At 34.3% G+C, this 24532-nt stretch overlaps 1 protein-coding gene and 2 long non-coding RNA genes across 3 annotated transcripts in view; 1 reads left to right on the top strand and 2 right to left on the bottom strand.

Moving 5' to 3' along the window:
- Positions 1-24532, bottom strand: part of aff2 (AF4/FMR2 family, member 2) — a 408814-nt gene that overhangs the window by 89533 nt on the left and 294749 nt on the right. Inside the window, exon 9 of the mRNA XM_002664383.7 lies at positions 21548-21585. Within this exon, the coding sequence (XP_002664429.3) occupies positions 21548-21585 (38 nt within the window). The remainder of the gene's footprint in view (positions 1-21547; positions 21586-24532) is intronic.
- On the bottom strand, positions 11951-16738 carry LOC141377510 (uncharacterized). Its single transcript, XR_012389728.1, has 2 exons — positions 14919-16738; positions 11951-12483 (listed from the first exon to the last, which is right to left on the bottom strand). It is a non-coding gene; the product is annotated as an uncharacterized lncRNA (long non-coding RNA).
- LOC141377511 (uncharacterized) lies at positions 12885-14923 on the top strand. Its single transcript, XR_012389729.1, has 5 exons — positions 12885-12909; positions 13212-13312; positions 13468-13537; positions 14004-14187; positions 14281-14923. It is a non-coding gene; the product is annotated as an uncharacterized lncRNA (long non-coding RNA).

Here is a 24532-nt window from a genome sequence, read left to right as displayed (position 1 = left end):
GAGTGCCCTGTCAAACAGCTATGCGGCTTATAGAGTTAACTGAGCAATGAAAGATCTATAAGAATCTGTTATGACTCCTGAATTGGATCTAGAAGGACTCTAATTCTGTAATCTATTCAAAGTTGTCATTGTAACAGTAATGGGGTTAATTTATTTAAAATTTAATGTTACTGTTAAAAGTAATGCTGTTACAGTAACGCATCACAAGTAAAACATTATTGCCCAACACTGGTGTCATGTATGTGTTCTCTCAAAAAATAGTATTCTAACTTACTCTCTCTGTCGTATGCCAATATAGAGTATTCTGTAAATTGGTGCTCAAAAATAAAGTAGAAATGGACAAAATGGCAATTTGCTAAAAAATAACTCAACAGGGAATCAACTGACCATTAAGACCTGAAATTTAAACTAATTTCCACCCTGATTTGAAAGTGCAACTTCAAAAGTGCCATTCTATTGCACATTTCCAGGAAGGCAGATTGAAATCTCACTGTTGTGTGGTGAATGAAATATTTAGTCATTCAATTGTCTTAGTCCCTTGTCTTAGTCCCTTTATTAATCTGGGGTCACCACAGCGGAATGAACCGCCAACTTATCCAGCATGTTTTTTATGCAGCAGACACCCTTACAGCTGCAACCCATCACTGGGAAACACCCATACACACTCATTCACACACATACTGTACACTACAGACAATTTAGCTTATTCAATTCACCTAGACTGCTTGTCTTTGGACTTGTGGGGGAAACCGGAGTGCCCGGAGAAAACCCATGCTAACACGAGAAGAACATGCAAACTCCACACATAAATGCCAACTGACCTAGCCAAGGTTTGAACCAGCAACCTTCTTGGTGTTAGGCGAGAGCGCTGCCCACTTCGCCACCATGCACCATGCTGTCTGAATGAAATGTTACAGGTCAAAATTTGTACACTGCTGGAGGTCAATGTCAAGTGGAGAGTTTTTTTTTTTTTTTGAATGGCAACATAAAAGAATTGGACTGCTTCCATGACAGCTATAGATAAGATTGTGAGTAAGGGAGTGCATGCGTTTAACCGCTTGACAGGTTTGAGTTACATTTATATCCATATCAAAGACTGCTGGACACAGGGCTAAACTATGGCCCAGCTGTGAGAGCGACTTGACTGCCAAGCGGCGAGTACCAATTAGCTCAAAGCTGCCAGGAGCACATCAACTCTTTGACAGATTCACAGTCAGCGGAAAAAAAATTCAAAGTGGGCACTGCACTTACTAACGCATATCCATTTTTTCTGACCCTATAGGCCAGCGTCAGGGCCAACAGACTTTCTTTCACCCGATACATTCAGTCCCACAATCGATCAACCTGTGCTTTTAGGATATAGAGAGCAAGAGCTGATCAAAGCACTTAAACATGCCTTTGATTCAACTCAAAGACAGCGACAGACTTCATATGTTCAGTTTGTAGAATTTTGTTCTGCCAGAAATATTATTGTTCAAACAGAAGAGTTCAAAGAAGGAGCAAAGAAATTCAATGAGCCACATTTAGAGACCAGAAAATCAAAGGCCGGGGGTGTGAGTAATCAAACACTTAACAACCGCATTTAAAACTGCCTAACAACCACTTAGAACACCTTAGCAACCACATAGTTGGCTATGCATGGCTAAACACTACACATATTTGCTAAATGTAATGTGTGTCCTTTTTATTTTTTACTCTAAAAAACATGAAAAACTATGCTTTAAGAATTTTTGAACTCACACAGAGATTTCATTACAACTTTAGTCCCACAGATGCTAGCGGACTTACTAATACATCCTGTCAAAATAAACTATAAGTCAGCAACTAAAAGCATGGCTTCACATAGACTTCTGTTTATAGCTTGTATCCTCTCACTGCATATATTTCAGTAACATGTAATTTGGTTGGAGTAATGCTACAGAAACAAGAATAGCAAGCATCTGCTGTAATTGATGGATAATCCTTGGCAAAAACAAGCAGTTTGAGCAAAGACTGAACAGTTTGTTCTTTGATTTTGGACGCAGAGTCCACCACCTGCTCTTTTTGGACTTGGACGGTAATATATCAGACAGAGATTAAGGCTTAATTGAGTCGGTAGTTGATTTATCAACTGTAACTTTCATTGGTTTTGGACATTTTTTCCATAGTTCACTCCAGCTTCCCGAGTTTGAAAGGAGATTTATCTTCTGAATGATTCTGTATTCTGACACTTAAATCAATCTAATGTTGAAAAATATGCGAAAGATTTCTTATAAAGTGTTTGATGCTCCTGATCTAACGGTGTAGGAAGTTCCAGTACAGAGTTGCATCATTAGATGCTGAGAAGCTGCCAAATACAAGCAACAGAGAATCGGTTGTTTATATTGTGCAATTCATTGTTGAGTCTGTAAGGAAATAATCAAGACAAAATAACACTTTTTATAGGAACAGTAACGCTATATGTGGATTTAAGCTTAAAAAAAAAAAAAAAAAAAAAAGAGTATAAGCCATACAGTATCATAATTTTATTTATCAAGGAAACAATGGGCAAATATGTTGGGTCAAAAGCTGAACTTGTGCTGGTATAACAATAGCAGCACAGTGGAACAATATCATTGGAAACAACTTCCAGCTGATGAATAATAAAAAAGACAGCCAGATTTAAAGAGCTTAAGCATACAGCATACTGAGAATATAACTACAGTAGGGCTGCATATACGACAATACATCATTTGAGTAGGGCTAGGGGATAAAATCTGCATCTATATATTTTTTTTTGACCAAAGACCATTGTCAATAATTCATGTAAGTCGAATCAACCAATCTGCTTCACACTTTGTACACATTTTAGTAATATTGGCAGACTAATTACCTGAGACAAACACAGCGCATCCAAACACTGCAGTGCTTTTTACTTTTCTCCATAAACTTGCATCGGTGCAGAAGCCCATTTGGTCATGCTCTGAGAAAATGGTTGATAACTGCCTAGTTACGAGAGATGCCATAGAAAATGGTGAAGGAAACCACATGCTAACACTTGTCACTTCAGTTTAGAATAAAAACATATGCAAAAATGTGTTCCGTATTGCATTAATGGATGTAAGGATGTCACCAGAGTGGCTTTTTGGTTTCTTTTCTTGTGCACCTCAGCAACTCTCTTGCTCTGATTGTTTAAAAAAAAAAAAAAAAAAAAAAAAAAAAAAAAAAATATATATATATATATATATATATATATATATATATATATATATATATATATATATATATATATATATATATATATATATATATATATATATATAATTTTTTTGACTATTAATGTTGGTAAATGAAAATAAAGTGGCAAGAAAAATCCTAATATTCCTAAATGTATTGTTAAAAAAATTATATTGTGATATATATATATATATTGCAATATCGCTCAGCCTTACGTTTGATCATCGATATTGCAATGTGTGCGTCCACAAGATATGCAATGCTAAGTTGAAGTTATGGTTGACCAGAAATCACTGTTCAAAACACAAATGATTTGTGGAGACACTGCTGAACTGAACCATGATGGAGTGAAAGTTTATCATATGCATTTGTTTTTAAGGGCTGTGACTATATGAGCTTTTTAAGAGAGTTTAAAGGATTTTAGTAGTGCATAAAGAAGTTTAATAAAGATTAATTTAATTGAATTATTTTTATGATCACGACTATGCAATGTTATTTTACATTTAATTATTGCATTTCTGTTCCCAAATACTGTTAGACTCTCCCTAGAAAATCATGAAGTATGTATTTACTCACTGTAATATTTGCTTCATTGTGTTTATTTATGACTACTTTGTTTATCATATCTATATAAAAAAAATACATTAAAATATATTTATATTTCACTTCCCTATAAAATCATCCCAATCTATCTAAAATACTAAATAAAATACTAAAAAATACTAAATAATAAAATGAAATGGCAAATAGAGCATATATAAGTACACCCTTCACAAATCTATCTTTTAAATTCATATTTTAAATAGGAATACAATATTATATTTGTGCATATAAACAAGTTTAGCCAGTACTGAAACCAAATCTGTAGTTTATCTAACAAAATAACTTATGATAATGGTCCAAAAACTAGCACACCTAAATTTATATGTTAGAAAAATATTAAAAACACATGTTAAAAAGAGGGAAAATCAAGAGAAGCAAATTAAATTTAAAAGGTTAGTTGAAATTTTGTAGGTTGTAGTTTATTTTTGCAATATTTAACTTGGTTTTAATTGTATTATATTTCAATTTCTGAATATGTTTGGTGACTTAAATGTTATTTTAATAAATATGTTTGTTTAACATTTGTTTAACAATGTTTTGTTTAAATGCACCAAAAAACATTGACTATATTCACTGAGAAATCTAAAAATATATACATTTTCAAAATGGGATGTACTCAATTATGTTGAGCACTGTATTTAAGTCATCTGGTACAACTGTATATATATCGCAATATATATCGCAGGAAAAAAAATCACAATGTCAAATTTTTTTCTAATATTGTGCAGCCCTAAATTACAGCGCAAACTCATAAAGATAATAAAGTTCTCACAAAATGGAGTGAATGCTAAAGGCTCCAATATGTCAAACAAAGATTGAACTGGTGTGAACTGTAGATTGAACTGGTGTGACGCCATTATGAACTAGGCCAAAACAAAGTTTGCTGGGTAATTTTTTTAAGTTCAAATTGTCTGGAAAAACTTTCAAAAAAACTTTATTCTGACTGGTAAACATCTTTGAACTCCTATTTGTCACAGGTAGGTGTGGATCTTTGGCTTCTCCTTCGCTGAACTGGAAATGTTCTCCAGTTAATTTCCTCTGTTTAGGTCAGATGTTAATTAACAACACAGAAGAGCTGATTTAATGTAAAAACTGAAGTGCAACTCTAATTGAAAGCAACAGTAATACTGTTTTGTCATATTAAATGAAAGTCATGTAAAATTAAAATTATCATGTCCACTGTATAGATAATGTGACGCTATGATATATACATATATTTTTTATTTAAATTAATCTAACTGGTGCTTTCAGTAATATTTGCAGTGTCAGATTGTTCGCTAACATCAAGAAAGAATGAAAAATAACAAACTTTACTGTTAGTATACCATCGCCTTAAAGGGATAGTTCATCCACCCCAAGTGAGAGGCACATATGCAAACTACCCTCAAACTACCACTAAACCCCTCAAATTAAAGCTGATAGTCTGAGAAGCCAACTGTCCCATTACTTTTGGTCTCTTAACAAGTGGGAAGCACATATGCAAACTGTTGTAATTCCTACAGTGTACACTTCATTTGTAAGTAAATACCCTGAAATTAAAGGTGACAGTCTGCGGTTAAAGCGCATATTGTTTGTTTAATATAAAATCCATTATGTTGGTGTATAGAGACAAAAATATTAGAATTGTGTCGGTGTCCAAATATTTATGGACCTAACTGTATTTATTTATTTACTTATTTATTTATTTAATTACCTACTTATTTTTACTATGGATGTCAATGGATATCAACAACAAACATTCTTCAAATTATCTAATTTTGTGTTCCAATAGAAGAAAGAACTCAAATAGGTTTATCACCGCATGATGGGGAATAAATGATGAGGTAATTAAACATTTTGGGTGAACTATGTCTTCAATTTTTTTTTTTTATTATTCTTGTCCCAGTGATAGTTGGAGCATGAACACATCTTTATACATTTGATTAAACAGGACTATGGAAGACAGAATAATCAAGCTAGTTCTGATCCCAGTCTAAGCTTGTCACGGATTCTGGTGAAATAGAATCTTTCTTTTGTTCATCTATACAGGGTCAGGCGTAAGTGTAACTCTTCTCCACTCGCTCTAAAGAATCTGACTTGACTTTGAAGACAGGTACAGACAGATATCACATGACAAGACAATGTTGAAACACAGCACCCTCCAGACAGTGTCTGTTTCCCCGCTTGTAGACTATCTGTTTCTACTTCTCTATTTCTCCCTCTCTGTCATATTTTCAGACTTTCTGTCATTGATTTATCTCCCTTGTAAAGTATTTCCTGTTAGAGGTGAGTTGAGTGAGTCATTCAGTTAAAATGCCGCCTTTCTGTACTGGGGATATGCAGAAAAACAAGAAATGGAAAAAAAAATCATGTTGGGGTTCATTTTTGGTTATTCGCACAATACATAAGGCATAACAATTAAACAATGTAAAAAATGAAAGCCACCCATTGTCCATAACAATGTACTAACATATTAATTATATTAAAATAATTAAATTACAGATTCTACAGAAAATGGGAAGAGTTTAGATCCAAAAACCTCTAAGTGCAATCTGAAATACTTTTCTAAAATTAGCATTTTTCTTAGACTTCTGTTTTTATGTTCCATTATTTCACTTTAAAGACAATAAAAATGTAAAAAACAAATATGCCAAGTGAAATTACTGAACCAACACACTGGAGGCTAAGATAAATTCTCATTTTACAAGAAAATGCTCAAATGGCACCTAGATGATTTTGGATTTAAACTCTAGATATATATAAGTATAGACAGTGGGCTGGGCAATATATTTATTATATATATATATATATATATAACTTGCAAAATAAGTAATCTCATATCCTGATAAAAATATAACAATATCCTGATCACAGTATAATACTATTCTGTAAATTGATGATGATGAGCCTTTATTTGCCACAACACTGTTACATGCAGTGAAATCTGATCCCTCTGACCATCTACAAACATTACTTCAGGGGAAGACAGATTAGTCAAGAGGTACCATAGAAAAGTAGCAAATAAGATATATAGGGGAAAAATGGGGTTAAAAAGCCTCTTTCAGACTGTCCTTAAAGTAGAACAGTATAAATAAAGTGGCCGCTGAGTGTATATTGAGCACATGCAATAGCACTTTTTTTTTAATTTTAAAGAAAATACTCATTCATTTTTAATCACATTTTTCACTTTATTTTTTAACTTTAGGGCAAACGGTTGATTAAAAATACAGAAATATATTAAAAAAGTAGAACTTATAGAAAACACGTAAACATTGTACTTTCAAGATATTGTAATGTTGTGCTCATTTAAATTATTACAAAATCTTATTTTATATATATATATATATATATATTGTGACACCATGAACTGATATAAAGCATTTTTATTTTGTCCATACGCTATATTTCATTATATTGCAGTCCTAAGAGACATGTTTTTCACATGAGTTTTCCAATCTTTTTACACTTAAAGCAGCGATATTGTTGTTGTCTTTTCTGTCCATTTTCTGCCAGTGGTGTAAATGTTACATTTGACAAACTATCTAAAACTATTTACAATAATAAAAACCAACACATCTTTAAAAACTGCCTCCAGTAAAAAAAATCAAACATCACTTTCTTTTCAATAATTCATTTAAAATGCCACTTCACTGTTCTTTTGCTGTGTCGGGATGTCCAGGACACAAACGTTAAATCTTTTACAGAATGACTCAGGTGTTGCTTTATGTGACAGAGTGACTCTGAAAACAGATGTTTGCCTTTAAATCCTGTCAGGCTCTGAATCCTTCAACCGTTCATCAGCTCATATACGCACAGCAGACATCTATCTCAAGCTTTTTCTCTTAGACTGCACCAACAATAAATTCCCACAAAGCCTGCCTAGTAGAGTTCACATTAGCGGCGGGTTGACCGATGACCCAACTGGCTAAGACCCTGCTACCTGCAGCTGGGATACGCATTCGAGAGATTAAACTGCAGTTATTGGCGCCTTGTCACTGAGGAACCCCTGCAGAGCCCATTACAAGCTAATGCATGAAATAGCTGAGAGGGCCCTCCATTGAGTAAAGTAATTAAATGTGGCTGCCTGCCACTGTCGGGTGTAGAAGACCTCCAGCGCCCTGGTCAGGTAGAGTAATTACCATTCCTCTCTCTCTTGCCTGTTTGATAAAAGATGACTATCTTTCTCTACCCTGGAAAATCATCTGTGTGCGCGTGTGTGCTTTAGCTGTATGACTGGAAAACCTCGGAGGGTCTTTTTTCATTATTTCACCCATGATAAAACCTTGTCCATCCATAACATTAGCATAAATCTTGCAAGTTCTGATTGATGGAATGGAATTGAGAACTTTTTTTTTTTTTTCTCAATGATCCCCTTAGAGATGAAATGAATCAACATATTGCAGTTTTTCAACAACTCATGCAGCCATGAGATTCATCTGGTTCTATAGATCTTTTATTCTTAGTTGATTTGCTTTCATTTTGTACAAACAATTGGAACAATATTCATTTGCACACCATACAAATAACACAGCCTTCACTAAAACACAATGGAGATTGATTTATTCTGATTGGCTAAACACTTATTTTATAAAAAGCACTCAGCTCAAGTAAAAAGGTTTTAACAGCGTTACAGTACTATATCAGTATTATGAATGATTTGTGTTTATTCAAAGAATAAAAAAAATAACAAAAAGTTATAACAACAAATATTTTTATGTTACTTTAACTTTAATTAGTCAGTGAATTTTAACTTTTAGTTAACTATTAATTTAACCAGGTTTCAACTATTTTTTATTTTAGCTATACAAAGTTTAACACAATTTTATAAGTTTTTTGAGTTAAAATGTTTTTGAGTCAGGTTTAGGATGACTAGAAAAGTTTATTTATTAAAAAGGCAGGAATAATTTTACAGTGCAAAAAAAGCAAAAACTAGAAAGACACAGAGGTAATAAATTATATAATATGTAAAATGTCATTAAGCATTTCGGGAAGTGAAGTTTCACAAACTAATTTCGAGAGAAGCATGTGATATGATTGATCGCAGCAGGTCCCTCATCTGTAATCCTTAGTAAGCCAATCAAATCATTCCAAAGTCACTATAAATACCCTGACTAGTATTACTTCCTCATCTTCGTTTTTTGAAGAATCCCTTCATCCACCCCATCTCCACCTTTCCTCCTTTACCAGGGGGAGCTTGCGAGAACTACCTGATCTCATACCCCCTCACATGCTGATTGATCAGGCGAATGCCCTGGGCTCAATTATCTCTGAGCTTAGGGTTCTCTCCTGGGACAGCATGCCAAACCTGCTATAATTATGAAGCAATATCTGAGTGTATATCACTCTTGAAATGATAAAATATGAAATGAACACATCCAAACAATGTATTGAGGTGTGGTAAACATTTAATAAGTAAAAGTATTCACTCTGGTTCATTGAACTACTGTAAAATAATCCACAATATTCATAATGATGATGATACTTACAATTAATCTTTAATTATATTTCGAAACATTTAAATTGCAAACAGCTATTGTAACTAATCACACTATTTCACAATAATTAAAGGGGTGTTCCACTACGATATCATATTTTAGACATTAGTTTATGTGTATTATAGCTGTGTGAACATAAACAACTTCTCTGAATGTACACTCAAAGTTCAAGCCAAAGAGAGACATTGGCTTTTACAGAGTTAGCTTAGCAAAGCCTACAGCGAACAAAGTTTAGGGATTACAAAAATACATCCAGGTTAATGAGATCATAAACCCATGAGGTTACGATGCAGCCAAGGGGCATTCTTCCAGATGCACTGTAATGTGATAGCAGTGAAAGCTAAAATGCCGACCAAACATTGCTTTTTTCACAGAGTTTCTGTTTTTGTATTTGGGCTTCCAAAGGACACGACACAAAGAGAGAAGTGCTTACCACTTAAATTTAAGGTTAATTTGAATTGTGTTTGGTAAAACTTTAGTTTAGGTCACAATTAATGGTATTAACAAATCATTAACAAACACTACTACCGCTTAATAAACTACTAATTAACAGTTTATTAATAGTTAGTAAGGTAGTAGTTGGGTTAAAGTTTGGGTAGGGTTAGTGATGTAGAATGATATCATACTTTATAACTGCTAATAAACAGGTAATATCTTTATAATAGGCAGGTAATAAGCCAGTAGTGTCAGGGTTCTGCCACTCTGGTCTTGTAAATTCTTGTTTTGGTGGCAGAGCTCGGACACTACCCATGTCTGGCCCTGTTTCTGTCTCTGTGTGCGTGCGCGCCGTCGTGGGTGTACGCGGAGTGTGCGCGCTCCCACTTGATGCGTGCACTCTTGTACTAGTGTTTGTGTTTGTTCTGTCAGCATCGCGCTGCTTTATTCTCGGCGCCTCCGTCTAGTTGGTTTCAGTTTTGGTTGGCGCTGAGATGAAGCATGCGCGTTGCTTATGTGTGAGCGCACGGTAAGGTGTTTATCTATCGTGTGCTCGTGTCTTGCGTCTCTTGTCAAAGCACGTGGCTCGGTGTTTACATTGTAGTCACGTGCTTTTGCCGTGTGCTTCAGTGTTGTGCTTGTCTTGTCATGAACATGCGGTAATGAGTTCTCTCATTGGCTGCATGTTCTTGTCCTGTTTTATGTGAGCGCATGGCTTGTGTTGTCTCTCTGTCATGCGCTCTCCCGTCTATTGTCTAGTCCCACCCTCTTTGTTAACTCATTATTAGTTTGTCATGTTCACCTGTGTGTCAATTTACTTTTGTTTTTTAAATCCCCTCATGTTTTCAGTCCTTTGCCAGTTCGTCGTCGTTATTTCCATGTCCTGTGCTATCCAGTCCTGTTTGTCCTGCCAGCCCATCCAAGTTTGTTTGAGTGTTTGTTTTATAGTTATGTTTTTCCCCCTCTGGGTGGTTTTTGTTGTCCTTTTTGTTTTATTTTTATCAATAAATACCATCTTATGTTGCAATTGAGTCCTCGCTCCCTCATCCTACCTGAAACCCTGACAAGTAGGTAATAGCATGAATTGTGACCTGAACTAAAGTGTTACCTTATGTTCTATAGAATTATAAAATAGATAGCTCTAGCATTTGACAAAAGGACTGCTTTCAGAATCCAAGTTCAGTGCTGGATTTAACAAAAACTGCTCAAAGAAGGATCAGATCCAACCATAATAGAAGAAGCTGTGGATTGTGAGCCACAACCTGTGTTTTATTTGTTAAAATTGATCTATTACATGTTTAGCGTTAATCAATGTTGTAGTAAGGACGTAAACAACAATGTAAACAATGGGAAATGTTGTTTTGTATCGTAAAAAATGTAGCTACAAATTCATATTTATCTGTCAACCTGCTGTAAAAACCCACAATTGTCATCAGTGCTGCAGTGTTTCACTATGCGGCTGCTTTCCCTGTGGTCTACACCTCAAATAACGAACTCGTAAAAGATATTTTAGAGTAGAGAGTAGGCATGAGCTTCAGCTGTGCCCTCTTCATTTTTTGCTTGTTTCAGGCTCAAACTGATACTGCTAACAGTTACGCTCACTGACATTATTTAAACAGGAGTCGAGCCGCAAATCACAGCACATTATGTTAGCTGACCAATCAGAGCCTTTCGGTACTCATGTTAGCTGAATAGCAGTATATAATTAAAGTAAGATATGTGAGAAAAAAAGCATGATTTTTTACAAATGAAGCATGAGCACACATTGCTTTGCACCCCATAAACATAACTAAGCCTTGAAAATACACTCTGGAACACCTCTTTAATAAACACAAATTTTCCAAACATTAAAAACTAATTTACACACACCTAGTTTCCAAACCTTAGTGTAATGTACTATATAGGTGATGGCCAGCCAGAAAGAGTCCCAAATATCATATATAAAAGGTATCATAACAATTACATATTCTAAAAGGGGCTCCATGTCATTTTTTGTGTACTTTACAGTACCTGTTCTCTATAATGTACACACCAGGCTGCGGCCTCTTGAAATACGGGGGCTGTTTTTTTTGTGGTAAGGCATTAAAACATATTGTTTGGAACGAGCGGCGATTATGGCGATACGGCAGCTGATATGATACATCGCACAGTGAGCCGAGGAGACATGAATAATGATAGAGGAGAAAATAGAGGGAAGGGAGTCGGGGGGAGCGTTCGTTTTCTTTCTTTCTTTTTTTTCCCTCGGTCTCCATCTGCCTCTCTTTTTCTGCCGGCCGGAGAAGCGCCTGATGTATTTGCTGCTTGGCTGCTCTCAGAGATTGCTATCAGCCAAGTCTCGTCTGTGGAGGTAAACTCAATACGCATATTTTCCCCCTCCAACCTTCATAACATTTACTTTCAAGCTCTCCGATTTGGCGTGTGTACATTTTCAGAGCTCTAATAGTGTGCGATTTGAAAGCGTGACCGTCTGCTTTGGCCTTCCACACGTGCGACACAAACGAAACGCGAGACGAACCAATCAATAGAGGTGTAAATGTTGAATCCAGAACCTTGGTTTTGTTGACGCGTTTCAATAATAAGAGCGGAGCGCAGAGCCAATCACCATTTGCTTGCAACCGCGAGCGCAAAATGAATGTTGATGTTTCTGGCACATCGGAAGCGTCCAGATGGCGTTTGGAGAAACATTTAAAGTCGCTCCACTGTAGCACGACTTAATAATCAGTTTGACTGACGGGATATCACTATACGAGCTACTGATTTAAAAACTAGTTGTCAGCTACACTGTTAAAAATTGCTGTTAATTTACGGCAAAATTTTAACAGTATAATCCTGTTATTGTCAAAAGCAGTATGTTGCTGTTTTTTTACGGTTTTTGAAATGACGTAGACAAGATTTAACATTATTTTACTGTTTTTATCACACTAATGTAAAAAAACAGCAATCAACAGTATTTTTTGAACAGAAGACGTCAGCCATTACATGTGGATTTTCATGCTTCTTTTAACTTTGACTTACTCGGTGAGTGCACCTTTATTTTGCTCATTTTACACAAAATACACATTTGTGATTGCAAATAGGCTAACTGGATGCTGATATTGTAACTTTTTTACATCTCTTTTAGTTCTAAATCAGTGTCAATGTGCAAACTGCATCTGCATTGAGTGGAACTGGATTTCTGACACAGATATTTCCTGATTACATGGTAACTCAGACTATGATAATTAAAAATGATATAGGCTATAAGCGTATCTACAAAGTCAGTTTTTAAACATATGTAGCAACAAAGTAGTATTGATTTAGGTAGCATGATGAAAAGATTGTCATCTCATAGTTAATTTTAGCTTTAGCTTTTAATAGCTACCTAATATGGTTTCAATGTAGGCTTTGATAAAACATTTTTTTCACTATTGCTGTGTTTAAAAATGTTACTGTTGTTGGTTTGTATTGTAATGCTACTTTGTCGAGTACAATTGGCTAATCACCACGATAAACTGTTTTATACAGTATGTCCATTTCTGCGCTGAACCTGTGAACATGTGAACATGCTAACTGCCTCGTAGAGTGGAGCTGGATTTCTGATACAGATATTGATTTCTGATTACAAGGTGAGTTTAATGAAACATGATAACATGGTAAAGTTATTATTATTGTCTATATGGTATTATTGTCCTAATAACTGAAAATACAATAAAAAAATGTTATGCATACATTATGGTTGTTAATTTTGTCTCTTTCCTCATCATTGTAATTCTTGTCTTAGGCATCTTCTACTGTACCTGATGTAGAAAAGACCCTTGAACTACCTGCAATTCCTTGACTGATACTTTTTGGTATGTTTAGAACTGTATTTTATTATTTATGCAACTAAGGGTGCTTTCTCTGTATTTTAGCAAACATGGTAAATTATTTTAAACAAAACAAAATACACAAATACATAAAATAAATGTTCTGTCATATTTTACCCAAGCTTTCATTCACCTTTGGAAAACATTATATTAAATTTACTAAATTACTCAATTTTAGTTGTTTAACACATGAGCTATGTTGATCATAAATATTAAGTTAAATAAATCACAAACATTGCAGTGACAATTTCACAATACACAGTATATACACGTTGATTTCAGTGGCTGTCCAGGCGAGTCCACAGTCAACATTTTCAAATGCATTTATTGTGTTAAAAGAACAGGGCTTTGAGACTAAGTAAAATTATGTCAGCTTCCCTCACATATATTTTCAAATAGGCAGTAGAAAATATAATTTCATGTGACTGCTGACATTGTTTTTTTCTTTTAGATGTTTTAGGAGAAAAACCAGGAAGCTACATTCATAAATGGATGGTCAGTTTTGAGGGGCAAATAATCTGAGAGAGCATCCAGCCAAGTTTTCTGTCTGGTATAGCTGCTGTGTTTTCAACTTACGACATTTTCGATGTGGAGAACCAAGCTGAGGCTGCATGCACATTGGAATTAATTCAGAGGTTAGACGCTTAAATTAATATATTTATTTCTCTTCACATTATTATTGTATAAACTTTAACCCACACTAATTCTGAATGTGTGCACTTTTTTAGGAGCTTCATTGGTAAACCCTAAGGCTCCAAGAGTGGACACATCCTATCGAAGGGAATGGGGAAGGTCACCCACAAAATGAATTCAGTCAACACTAAGGTTGCCAGTTTACTTAAAGAAGCTAATGGACTTTGAGTTGGATGTCATATAAGTGTCTTTTTTATTTCTTAATGACTAATTCTGTAATTCACTCAGAAGTTTTCAGAGTAGTAATTGTTGGAGTAATTCTACTTGGTTTTCCATAGCCACTAATTTGAAATATATAAGTGTAATAAGATGTAATAAAAGTTAAAGTTACACTGCATTTTTAATGTTTCCAATAAGGCTATATGTGTGCATTGTATTAAACTGTGTTTTTATAACAAATAAAAAATGTATATATACCCATTTTCTTAGCAGTTCATTTCTCAGGATAACATATTTGTAGTTTACAGTTAAAAATTCAAATAAACATTAATTAACCGTAAATTTTGACATTAAATTACTGTTAATGTAGTAAATAACAGCTTTATGCTGTATTTTCTAAAAACAGGAACAACCTGTAAATTTCAACTACAGCTAGATGCTGTTAATTTAACAGTAACTTGCTGGCAACTGTGCTGCCAGTAACTTACTGTTTTTTAACGGGACAATTTTTAACAGTGTATGTATAACATTTAAATTCGCACTTCATGTACCCTGTCAACACAACATTATGAGGAATGGCAGATGGTGTTTTACTGGGAGCACAGTAAGAGTAGCACTTTCTGTCAGATAATTCTCAGTCTCTAAATCACTCCATGAAAATCGCCGTTTATTTAAATCGCACATTATCCTAGAGCTGAATAGCAAATAGAGTTGCACCATATATATGTTTTAGTATTGACATCCCAAGATGCGCAATGTTGAGTTTATATGTTGACATTGCAGTTGATCAGGAGCCATAGTTTAGCTATTTGTAGAGTCAAAGAAAGATTTCTGGAAATAACAGTATTTAACTGACTTGACTATACAATAGTTACACAGAATGTTAAGGTATTGTAAAGTTGCATTGTGAAAATGGCTGTATATTTAACAGTAAAGATGTACAATACTAAAAACATACATACTATACAGTAAGATAAATGGTGCTGTAAATGTAAATACAGTATGTTTGTTGTAATTGATTTAAGGTAAGTTACTGGCGAACTGCTGTCAGTAAATTGCTGTAGATTTTACAGGAAACTGTTAACAGTGTAGGTGAAAAATTATCATCTGCCTCTATTTTAAAAACTGTACAGTGTTACTTTGCATTGAATTATTTTATTTCTGTACCCAAATAATGTTAGACTGCCTAAAAAAACACAAAGCACTGTTTATGTTATTTTATCTTAGTGTTAATGTTATATATTACTGTATGTTATCTTTGCTCTATTGCATTTATCTAGATCTATCTTTTTAATTGTTTATTATATATTTTATGTGCAGTTTTCTTCCCTACAAACCAATCACAATCAATCAAGTTAATAAATTGCTTCCAACCAGAGCTATTCAATCTATCTAGTGAAATTGTATTTATACCACAAAATATGTAATATATAGGTTGTAATATTCCAATATCATGTAGCCCTATGAGCAAAAATTCAGCAAAATGTGCTCATGTGAGAAATGCAAGCTGGAATGGATGTGAGGGTATCTGGAGAAATGTGTAAAATGTACTTAAACAAATTATGTTCATTATTTATTATATCCTCTATAGTGCCACTTTAACACATATAAATGTTAAAACATGCATAAAAATGATCTTAATGGTCTTAAACTTTTAGAAGATGCTTATTATGGTTGACTTCGACAACACAATTATTCTCTAACTGACTCTCAAAATTAAGATTTTAAAATAATTTTATATTTAATTTTGTATTTAATGTTCATTATTAAGTTAGAAAAAAGGTAAAGACAGCTTTAGACCACTAAGTTGCCATTCTAATAATATATTTAATTCAGATTCAGATCAGAAAACATGGTGGTCCACAAAGAAAGTGGATTTGGTTATTTGGAATTGCCTGGATAAGTGATATTTTATCATCGCAAAAATTCAAGTTTGCTAATTGTGTCCCATTTGCAAATTGGTTACAAATGAACATGATACTAATGAAGTATGATTAATTATTAGTAGCTTTAAGAAATTGTTATGCAACAGATTATCCAAAATATTATAAATATTTAATTAAATGTAAATCATTCTTATGCCTATGGTTTTTAACCTTAAAAAAATAAAATACTGTAAGAGGCTGAAAAAACACTGTAACGAATCAAGAATTAAACAGACAGACAGATACATAAAGTTTGTCTTTATGCATACAGTTTAAAATTAATAACTTTTATATTATTTGCCTTAAATATTTAAAATGGCAATATTTTATTACTTAGTTTTTATAATATCTATAACAGTCACTGTTTTTGTGCCCAGGTTTTTATCTCTATGAAGATATTCTTTCTATGAAGATGTTTTTTGAAACAGATATTGCTATTAATGTTTTGTTCATTACTTGTTTTATTTGCGTAAATAAATAAATACATACATAAAACAATAAATTATAAATTAATAAGTAAATAAAAAAAATAAAAAACAAACAAAAAACTAATAAATAAACAAATAAATGAACAATTAAAAACAAACAAACAACGAATAAGTAAATAGGTAAGTAAATAAAAAACAATAAATAAATAAAATAAAACAAACAACCAAAATACACAAATAAATAACAAAACAAACAAAACATAAATAATCAAAAAATAAATAAAATAAAATAAATATTTTTTATTAAAATAATAGCTTCCAGCTACAATTTTACTTTGAATTTCCTTCACCATTTTGCTTCTTTATACTATCAAGCCGTGTTCCAAAGCCTGTGGCTCATCAACCAAAAATCCATTCTTGCTTTCATAATTGCACTGCTATCAAATCACTGTTGTATGAAAGTCTTATATAGGAAAGTGTTTGACAGCCAGCCTCATGTGTCAAAGACAGGAACAGTATCAAATCCTGCTGCTGTTGTGGCCTGCAAGGGGAAGGAGAGCTGTCCAAACAGACAGACGCAGCCGGATGAACAGCGTGCCTGTGTTTGAGAGGTCACATCTCCAGCACAGAGGCTAACAACAGGCTTCGGCTCCAGGGAAAAACAAGACCTTTAGAGAACTGGAGTCTTATAGACACTCAAAACATGCGATAAGCTGTTCGAACAGAAGAGGAAAAAAAAGGCACAAAGGTGCGAAGAATAGAGCGAGAGTAAGTGGAGGAGACTGGAGGATTGTCTAAATGAAAGGCAAGGAAAATAATTGCAGGATTCTGATCAAAGAGTGTCTACAGTAGGAGACTAAACATCGGATAAACAGTCCAACCCGGAGTTCTACGGAAAAAAGAAAAACAAGCAAACTCCTCAACCGAGCCTCCTAAATCAAACTGACAGTTATTGAGCTGGGTTACTATTTTTAAAAGGCATTTTCAGAGGCTTTTCAGGCCAGCAAGTTTATCAAAGGCAAGGCGGTATTAAGTTGCACAGCCAAAATTGTCAAATCACAAATTATTCTGTACAGCTCTGGAAAAGCTAACTGCTTTATTGAGCTTGTTCATTCATTTGTTGATTCATTCTTTGATTTGTTGATTTATTGATTTATTTATGATTGATGTATTGATTGATTGATTGATTGATTCATTCATTCATTCATTCATTCATTCATTCATTCATTCATTCATTCATTCACTCATTTATTAATTCATTCATAAAAAAATGTGGGTTTAGCTTTGGATATAGGTAATTACAGCATAGATGTATTACAATTTATTAAAACTGATAAACTGAAATATGATATTATTAATTTCTGAAAATCCTTTATAATAATAATAATAATAATAATAATAATAATAATAATAATTACAACTCTTGTATATAAAGGATAAAATAATATAATATATATTGTACTGTTTAAGGCATTATCATAAGCCAAGCCCTCCTGTATTAATAATATTTACCCCCACCCCACCCCCCCAAAAAAAACTTGAAAAAAGAAAGGAAATATAACGTATAATAAATATTGACATACATTACAGTATTTATTTATTCATTCACATCTTTTTGGCTTAGCCCCTTCTTTAATCTGGGGTCGCCCCAGCGGAATGAACCGGCAACTTATCCAGCATATGTTTTACGCAATGAATGCCCTTCCAGCTGCAACTCATCACTGGGAAACACTCATACACACTCATTCACACACATAGTACGGGCAATTTAGCTTACCCATTTCACCTGTAGCGCATGTCTTTGGACTTGTGGGGGAAACCGAAGCACCCAGAGGAAACCCATGCAAACACGGGGAGAACATGCAAACTTCACACAGAAATGCCAACTAACCCAGCCGAGGCTCGAGCCACAACCATCTTGCTGTGAGCCGATTGTGCTACCCACTGCACCACCGTGACACCCATATATTATATAATATAGCCAAACTAAAAGATTTTCCTCCAAATAAAATAAAGATATTACAGGAAATACAGTGAAAATGTCTTAATGACTCTGTTAAACATCACTTGGGAAATATATAAAAAAAAATAAAAATAAAAATTTGTCTCTGAATGTACATATCAAATAAAAATCTTAAACTTTTTATTTAAATATGGCAAAATATGGCTGATTTTGATTCTATACTACTTAAAAAAAAAAAAAAAAAGTTTTTCGAACTAGGCAACACTTCAACAGAGTGCAAGATTCAGGAAAACACATCAATCAAAAGCCACATGTCAGACATGTTCTGTATGTTATCATGTAATATTATAATAGTATGCATCATACCATAAGTGTGATATTAAAGCAGACTTTGTTTTTTTAACACTTGTGGCGTGTTGTGCAGCACTCATGATGACAGAACAATTGCATGGTGTGACTGTCAACAAGCGCCTCCAGAGGGAAAGACTCCTCGAGTGAAATGTGGCCCCAGAAAACAATTACACACACTGAATGACCAGTGATTTTCACAGTGGGTCTGGCTTTAGCACAGATTTGAAGCATAGAGAGTGTGTTCTGGATGAGCTCTTGCTCAGGGAGCTGCAGTGTGGAGCCCACGGCTGAACTGTAGGGGATGTTTTAATGGGCACAATGCATTGTTAGGACTGAGACTGCTGGAATTGAAGCAAACCTACATGAACAACATTACAAGGCCTCGCAGATATCTCGCAGAAGCTTCAGTTCTATGATAATTCATTTTAAATGGGCTTTTAGCTAGTATGATTCCAGCAATGATTTATGTTTAAGATCAGATCACCCATTTTTTAAATGGTGATGCCGTAAAGCCATAGAAGTGCATCACCGACTAAAGCTAGTGGATAGATGTGATCCCAGGCAAACATGGGAATAGGAATGATTAGAAAATGTAGTGACATTTTTGTGAAAATAAAAATTATTAGTGAAAAAAAGTCAACAAAGCAAAATGACAACATTAACTTAATTAAAATTGTCAGAAAAAGTAAACGTAATATATAGCTTTATGGTGAAATATTATTAACATTTAAATAAGAGTATATTTGACTACATTTTAAAATCATTTTTCATTAATAATGGCAACGCTAATTTTTCAGCATTATTATGGCTATTTTGACTTTAGTGTCAGAATTGTCCTTCAGAAATCTGTTTTAATACAGAATAAATTAAATTATATTCAATGTTGATAATTTATGAGTTCTGGAGAATTTAATAAACAATTGAAGATTTATTTGACAAAGAAATATTTTCTAATAGATTTACAACAGGCCAATTTATCAACTTCTCCCAAATTTATGAAAAAAAAAAAATAACTGGGAGAAAGATTACATCATAGATAAATACATTATAGTAACTTAAACATTGTACATCAGATGTGAATCATCCTTTTAAGTTTAAAAATAATAATTTTTGCCATCCTTATAGACATCAGTGTGTATTTACCAACTATAAATGTTATGACTTGCTAGTGTGTATTTAAAGGTCTAAAACCTAAAATAATATTATTTGTTGTAATTTTAGCAAGCGTTGAACATGTTCTTCTCTGGCTCAGTGCCATCTTTAGCGGAAAAGCAAATTTGACTTTAGCAACTGATCAGATGGCACATTTAACATTCTAAACTGATCACAAGAGATATATAAAATTAAAACTTCCACAACTCTTTCACTCAGTGTCAGAACTAAAGCACCACCCACAATCCACCAATGGTCCTCTGGTGTGCTTCATCAGCCCAGCTCTCACCTCACTAACTGCAGCTGGGACAAACCCCTGTCCCTCAGTCAGAGCCTCTCCACCCCCTTACCCACCACAGAGAGAACAGCAGCGCAGCCGAAACGCTTCCAGCACCTCCAGTCCCAAACTCCCACTGAGGGAACACGGCTGTAGGCCATGCTTTCTCTCTGTCTGCTTAATGAGGCCCCATTTGCACCTCCTATTCCCAATCCCCAGCCATCAGGACCACCACTACAGATGAAATGAAGATAAAAATACATGCAGGAATGCTCTAGAAGCTATGGAGCATCCTTGACTGAAGCAAGTGGACAGACGAGATATCGGGAGAATATGGAAATGGAATTAAATTAAAAACTCGATGTTTGACTAGAATTAGGAGTGATATTCTGAAAAATTAACGTTTAGAAATCAATAACTGTATAAATAATGATAATATTTGTTAGACTGAATAATAAAATGATGGATGGATGGATAGATAGATAAAGAAAGAAAAACTAATAGATATAGAGGAATGGATTGATGGATGGATGAATTAATGGATGGTTTGATAGATGGATTGATGAATGAATGGATGGATGGATGGATGATAGATCAATGGATGGTTTGATAGATAGATAGACAGACAGACAGACAGACAGACAGACAGACAGACAGACATACAGACATACAGACAGACAGACAGACAGACAGACAGACAGACAGACAGATAGATAGATAGATAGATAGATAGATAGATAGATAGATAGATAGATAGATAGATAGATAGACAGATAGACAGATAGACAGATAGATAGATAGATAGATAGATAGATAGATAGATAGATAGATAGATAGATAGATAGATAGATAGATAGATAGATAGATAGATAGATAGACAGACAGACAGTCAGATAGATAGATCAGTATGTCCAGTAGATTTTGCTTGCAAGTGTTTAGTTTTTGATCTCCATCTCCACAAATGACCTGCTGTTTCCCCAACAGCCACACCACCAGCAGCAACAGCAGCACAGAATCAGAATGAATTGGACTTGATTAGTCACTTACTTGAGTGCAGTGCTCCTGGGCTTGGGCTTCTCAGCGGCCTGTGAACAACACAACAGCCCATCAGATTACAAAGAATCACACACACAGACAGAGAGAGGGAGCACAAGATATCAGAAAACAGCAGAATCGCAATATCTGAGTGTCTGCTCATTTTCCCTCATAGACTCATTTGCTTGCATGTTTATTTGGGAGAGGGGGACTTTGAGAGAACAGTTAAGCATGACCCGAAACAGTAGATCAGTGCTGCTTGAGGAAATGTATATTGATTTTCCAGGATGGAGATTCTACTCAGGCAGAACGTTTGTAAATTCCTGTGATTTCTTGAGTTCACACCAGAGTTCAGTAATTCGTGTCGTTCACACGCATCTTTAGTTGTCGAGATGTTTAAGTAGTACTAAAACGAGCACAGTCAATTAGCTATTATTACCCTTGACAACCCACATATAGCATGACATGCAGAAGTGCATATGCCTGTTGCTTCCAGCGACCAGAGAGAAATTTGCTGGGTATCAAAGGTGGAAGAGAGTACAGTTCATTCAGTTTTTATCAGAATTTACATGTGATATTAATAATGTGGTTGCAAATATTCATCACATTTATTGTGTATTATAATTATACAAATATAATAATGTCTTCAATCAAACTTTAGTTTCCCGGTATAATACAATATGGCATTGTCAAAAGTATGAAAGGCACTGTCAGCAAAACACATATATTTTTGCTTCCAGCATCATATCATATCATATCATATCTATCTATCTATCTATCTATCTATCTATCTATCTATCTATCTATCTATCTATCTATCTATCTATCTATCTATCTATCTATCTATCTATCTATCTATCTATCTATCTATCTATCTATCTATCTATCTATCTATCTATCTATCTATCTATCTATCTATCTATCTATCTATCTATCTATCTATCTATCATCTATCTATCCATCCATCCATCCATCCATCCATCCATCCATCCATCCATCCATCCATCCATCCATCCATCCATCCATCCATCCATCCATCCATCCATCCATCCATCCATCCATCTATCTATCTATCTATCTATCTATCTATCTATCTATCTATCTATCTATCTATCTATCTATCTATCTATCTATCTATCTATCTAGTTAAACTGTTAAATACAAAGCTTAAAACAAACACAACAAATTATTACACTACCAGACAAAAGCATTGTCACCTATCCAAGTTTTAGGATCAACAAATAATAACTTGACTTCTGGTTGATCATTTGGTATCCAAAGTGGCTTATATGAAAAGCAAAAGCCTCTAGATAAGACTTATATTACCAAAATAAAATATGATCATGCCTTGCTTTTTAATTATTTAATTAGGACAGTAATGCCACTTAACAGAAATAATGTACAGTATAGAATATAAAGTCATGGTGCAGTGGAAAAATAGTTAATATTTTGTATGACTCCTATGAGCTTGGACAACAGCATCCATATATCTCTGACTCAAATAACTTATTAATAAAGTAATCTGGAATGACAGAGAAAGCGTTCTTGCAGGACTCCCAGACTTCATCAAGATTCGTTGGATTCATCTTCAATCCCTCCTCCATCTTACCCCATACATGCTCAATAATGTTCTGGTGACTGGGCTGGCCAATCCTGGAGCACCTTGACCTACTTTGCTTTCAGGAACTTTGATGTGGAGCCTCAAGTATGACAAGTAGTGCTATCCGGCTGAAGAATTTCCCCTTTTCTGTGGTTTGTAATGTAATGGGTTGCACAAATGTCTTGACGCCTCAGGCTGTTAATGTTGCCATCAACTCCCGCATACTGAATGTAATCCCAAACCATGATTTTTCTTTCACCAAACTTGACTTATTTCTATGACAATCTTGGGTCCCTGCGGGTTCCAACTGGTCTTCTGCAGTATTTGTGATGATTATGATGCAGTTCAACAGATGATTTATCTGAAAAATCTGCCTTCTAATACTTTTCCAAATGATCAACTAGAAGTCGAGTTATTATGTGTTGCTCTTACAACAGGGATCGACGACAAGACGTTTGTCAGGTAGTGTATATAATGTGAATTATAATTCATTATATTAACTATTTATAGTTATTTTAATGCAGGATTTAAGTTGGTAATTGTAGTACCATGTAGGAACTTCCATTACGTTTTGTAACTGATTTTGTTAAAATACTGTAATACCATTGCAATGCAAACAAAAAAATAATTTATTTCAAACACATATTACACATGTAGTGTATGTTGATTCTATATGTTCTATATCTATATCTATATGTTCAGATTCTATATCTGTCAGTGAATTCTTTGTTTAATGTAATACCACTGACCTTAAAAATACTTATTTTAAAATTCTAAAAACAAACAATATATGATTTTTTTTTATTATTAATCTGTGTGTTATTGAATTCTGCCATTTACACATGTTGAACAAGATATAGTACAATTGTTAAAATTAGCATTAGAGTTTTCAAGAGTTTGATTGTGAATTACAATTTAATTTGAATGCTAACAAAAAAATCAATATTTTCCTGTTTCGACTATTAATGCTGATAATATTAGCCCTATCGCTCCATCTCTTTACTCAATCACATTCATCTCCTGAGCTAATCAGCACATGTTCCTCTATGACAGCATGCTGTTTATTATGTCTGTTTGTCACAGCGACTCCTTCAGCTGTTGTAAATACATCATAGAGTGCTTTACTGCCACATAAGCACTACCTTCAGAATCAAATCTCTCCAGGTAAATGGGGATATATTGAGATCTCCAGCACTAAAGATGAACACAGCTCTACCTGGGCTTTTTTGGGTTTAATGCTGCGCCCATTGATCTGTGTACAGTCCATTTATCATTCAGGGAGAGAGAGCCGGTGATCTTCACAGTGTATTAGATGAAACAACTCAGATCATCTGTCACAGGCCCTCTTATTGCTGTTTCCCTCTCAGTGGGGAATTTGGGCTCATTCCAGGCTGCTC

The sequence above is a fragment of the Danio rerio genome, chromosome 14 (genome assembly GCF_049306965.1).
Source record: "Danio rerio strain Tuebingen ecotype United States chromosome 14, GRCz12tu, whole genome shotgun sequence".
In the NCBI taxonomy this organism is placed as follows: domain Eukaryota; kingdom Metazoa; phylum Chordata; class Actinopteri; order Cypriniformes; family Danionidae; genus Danio; species Danio rerio.
This window is presented reverse-complemented; position numbering and strand designations above follow the sequence as displayed.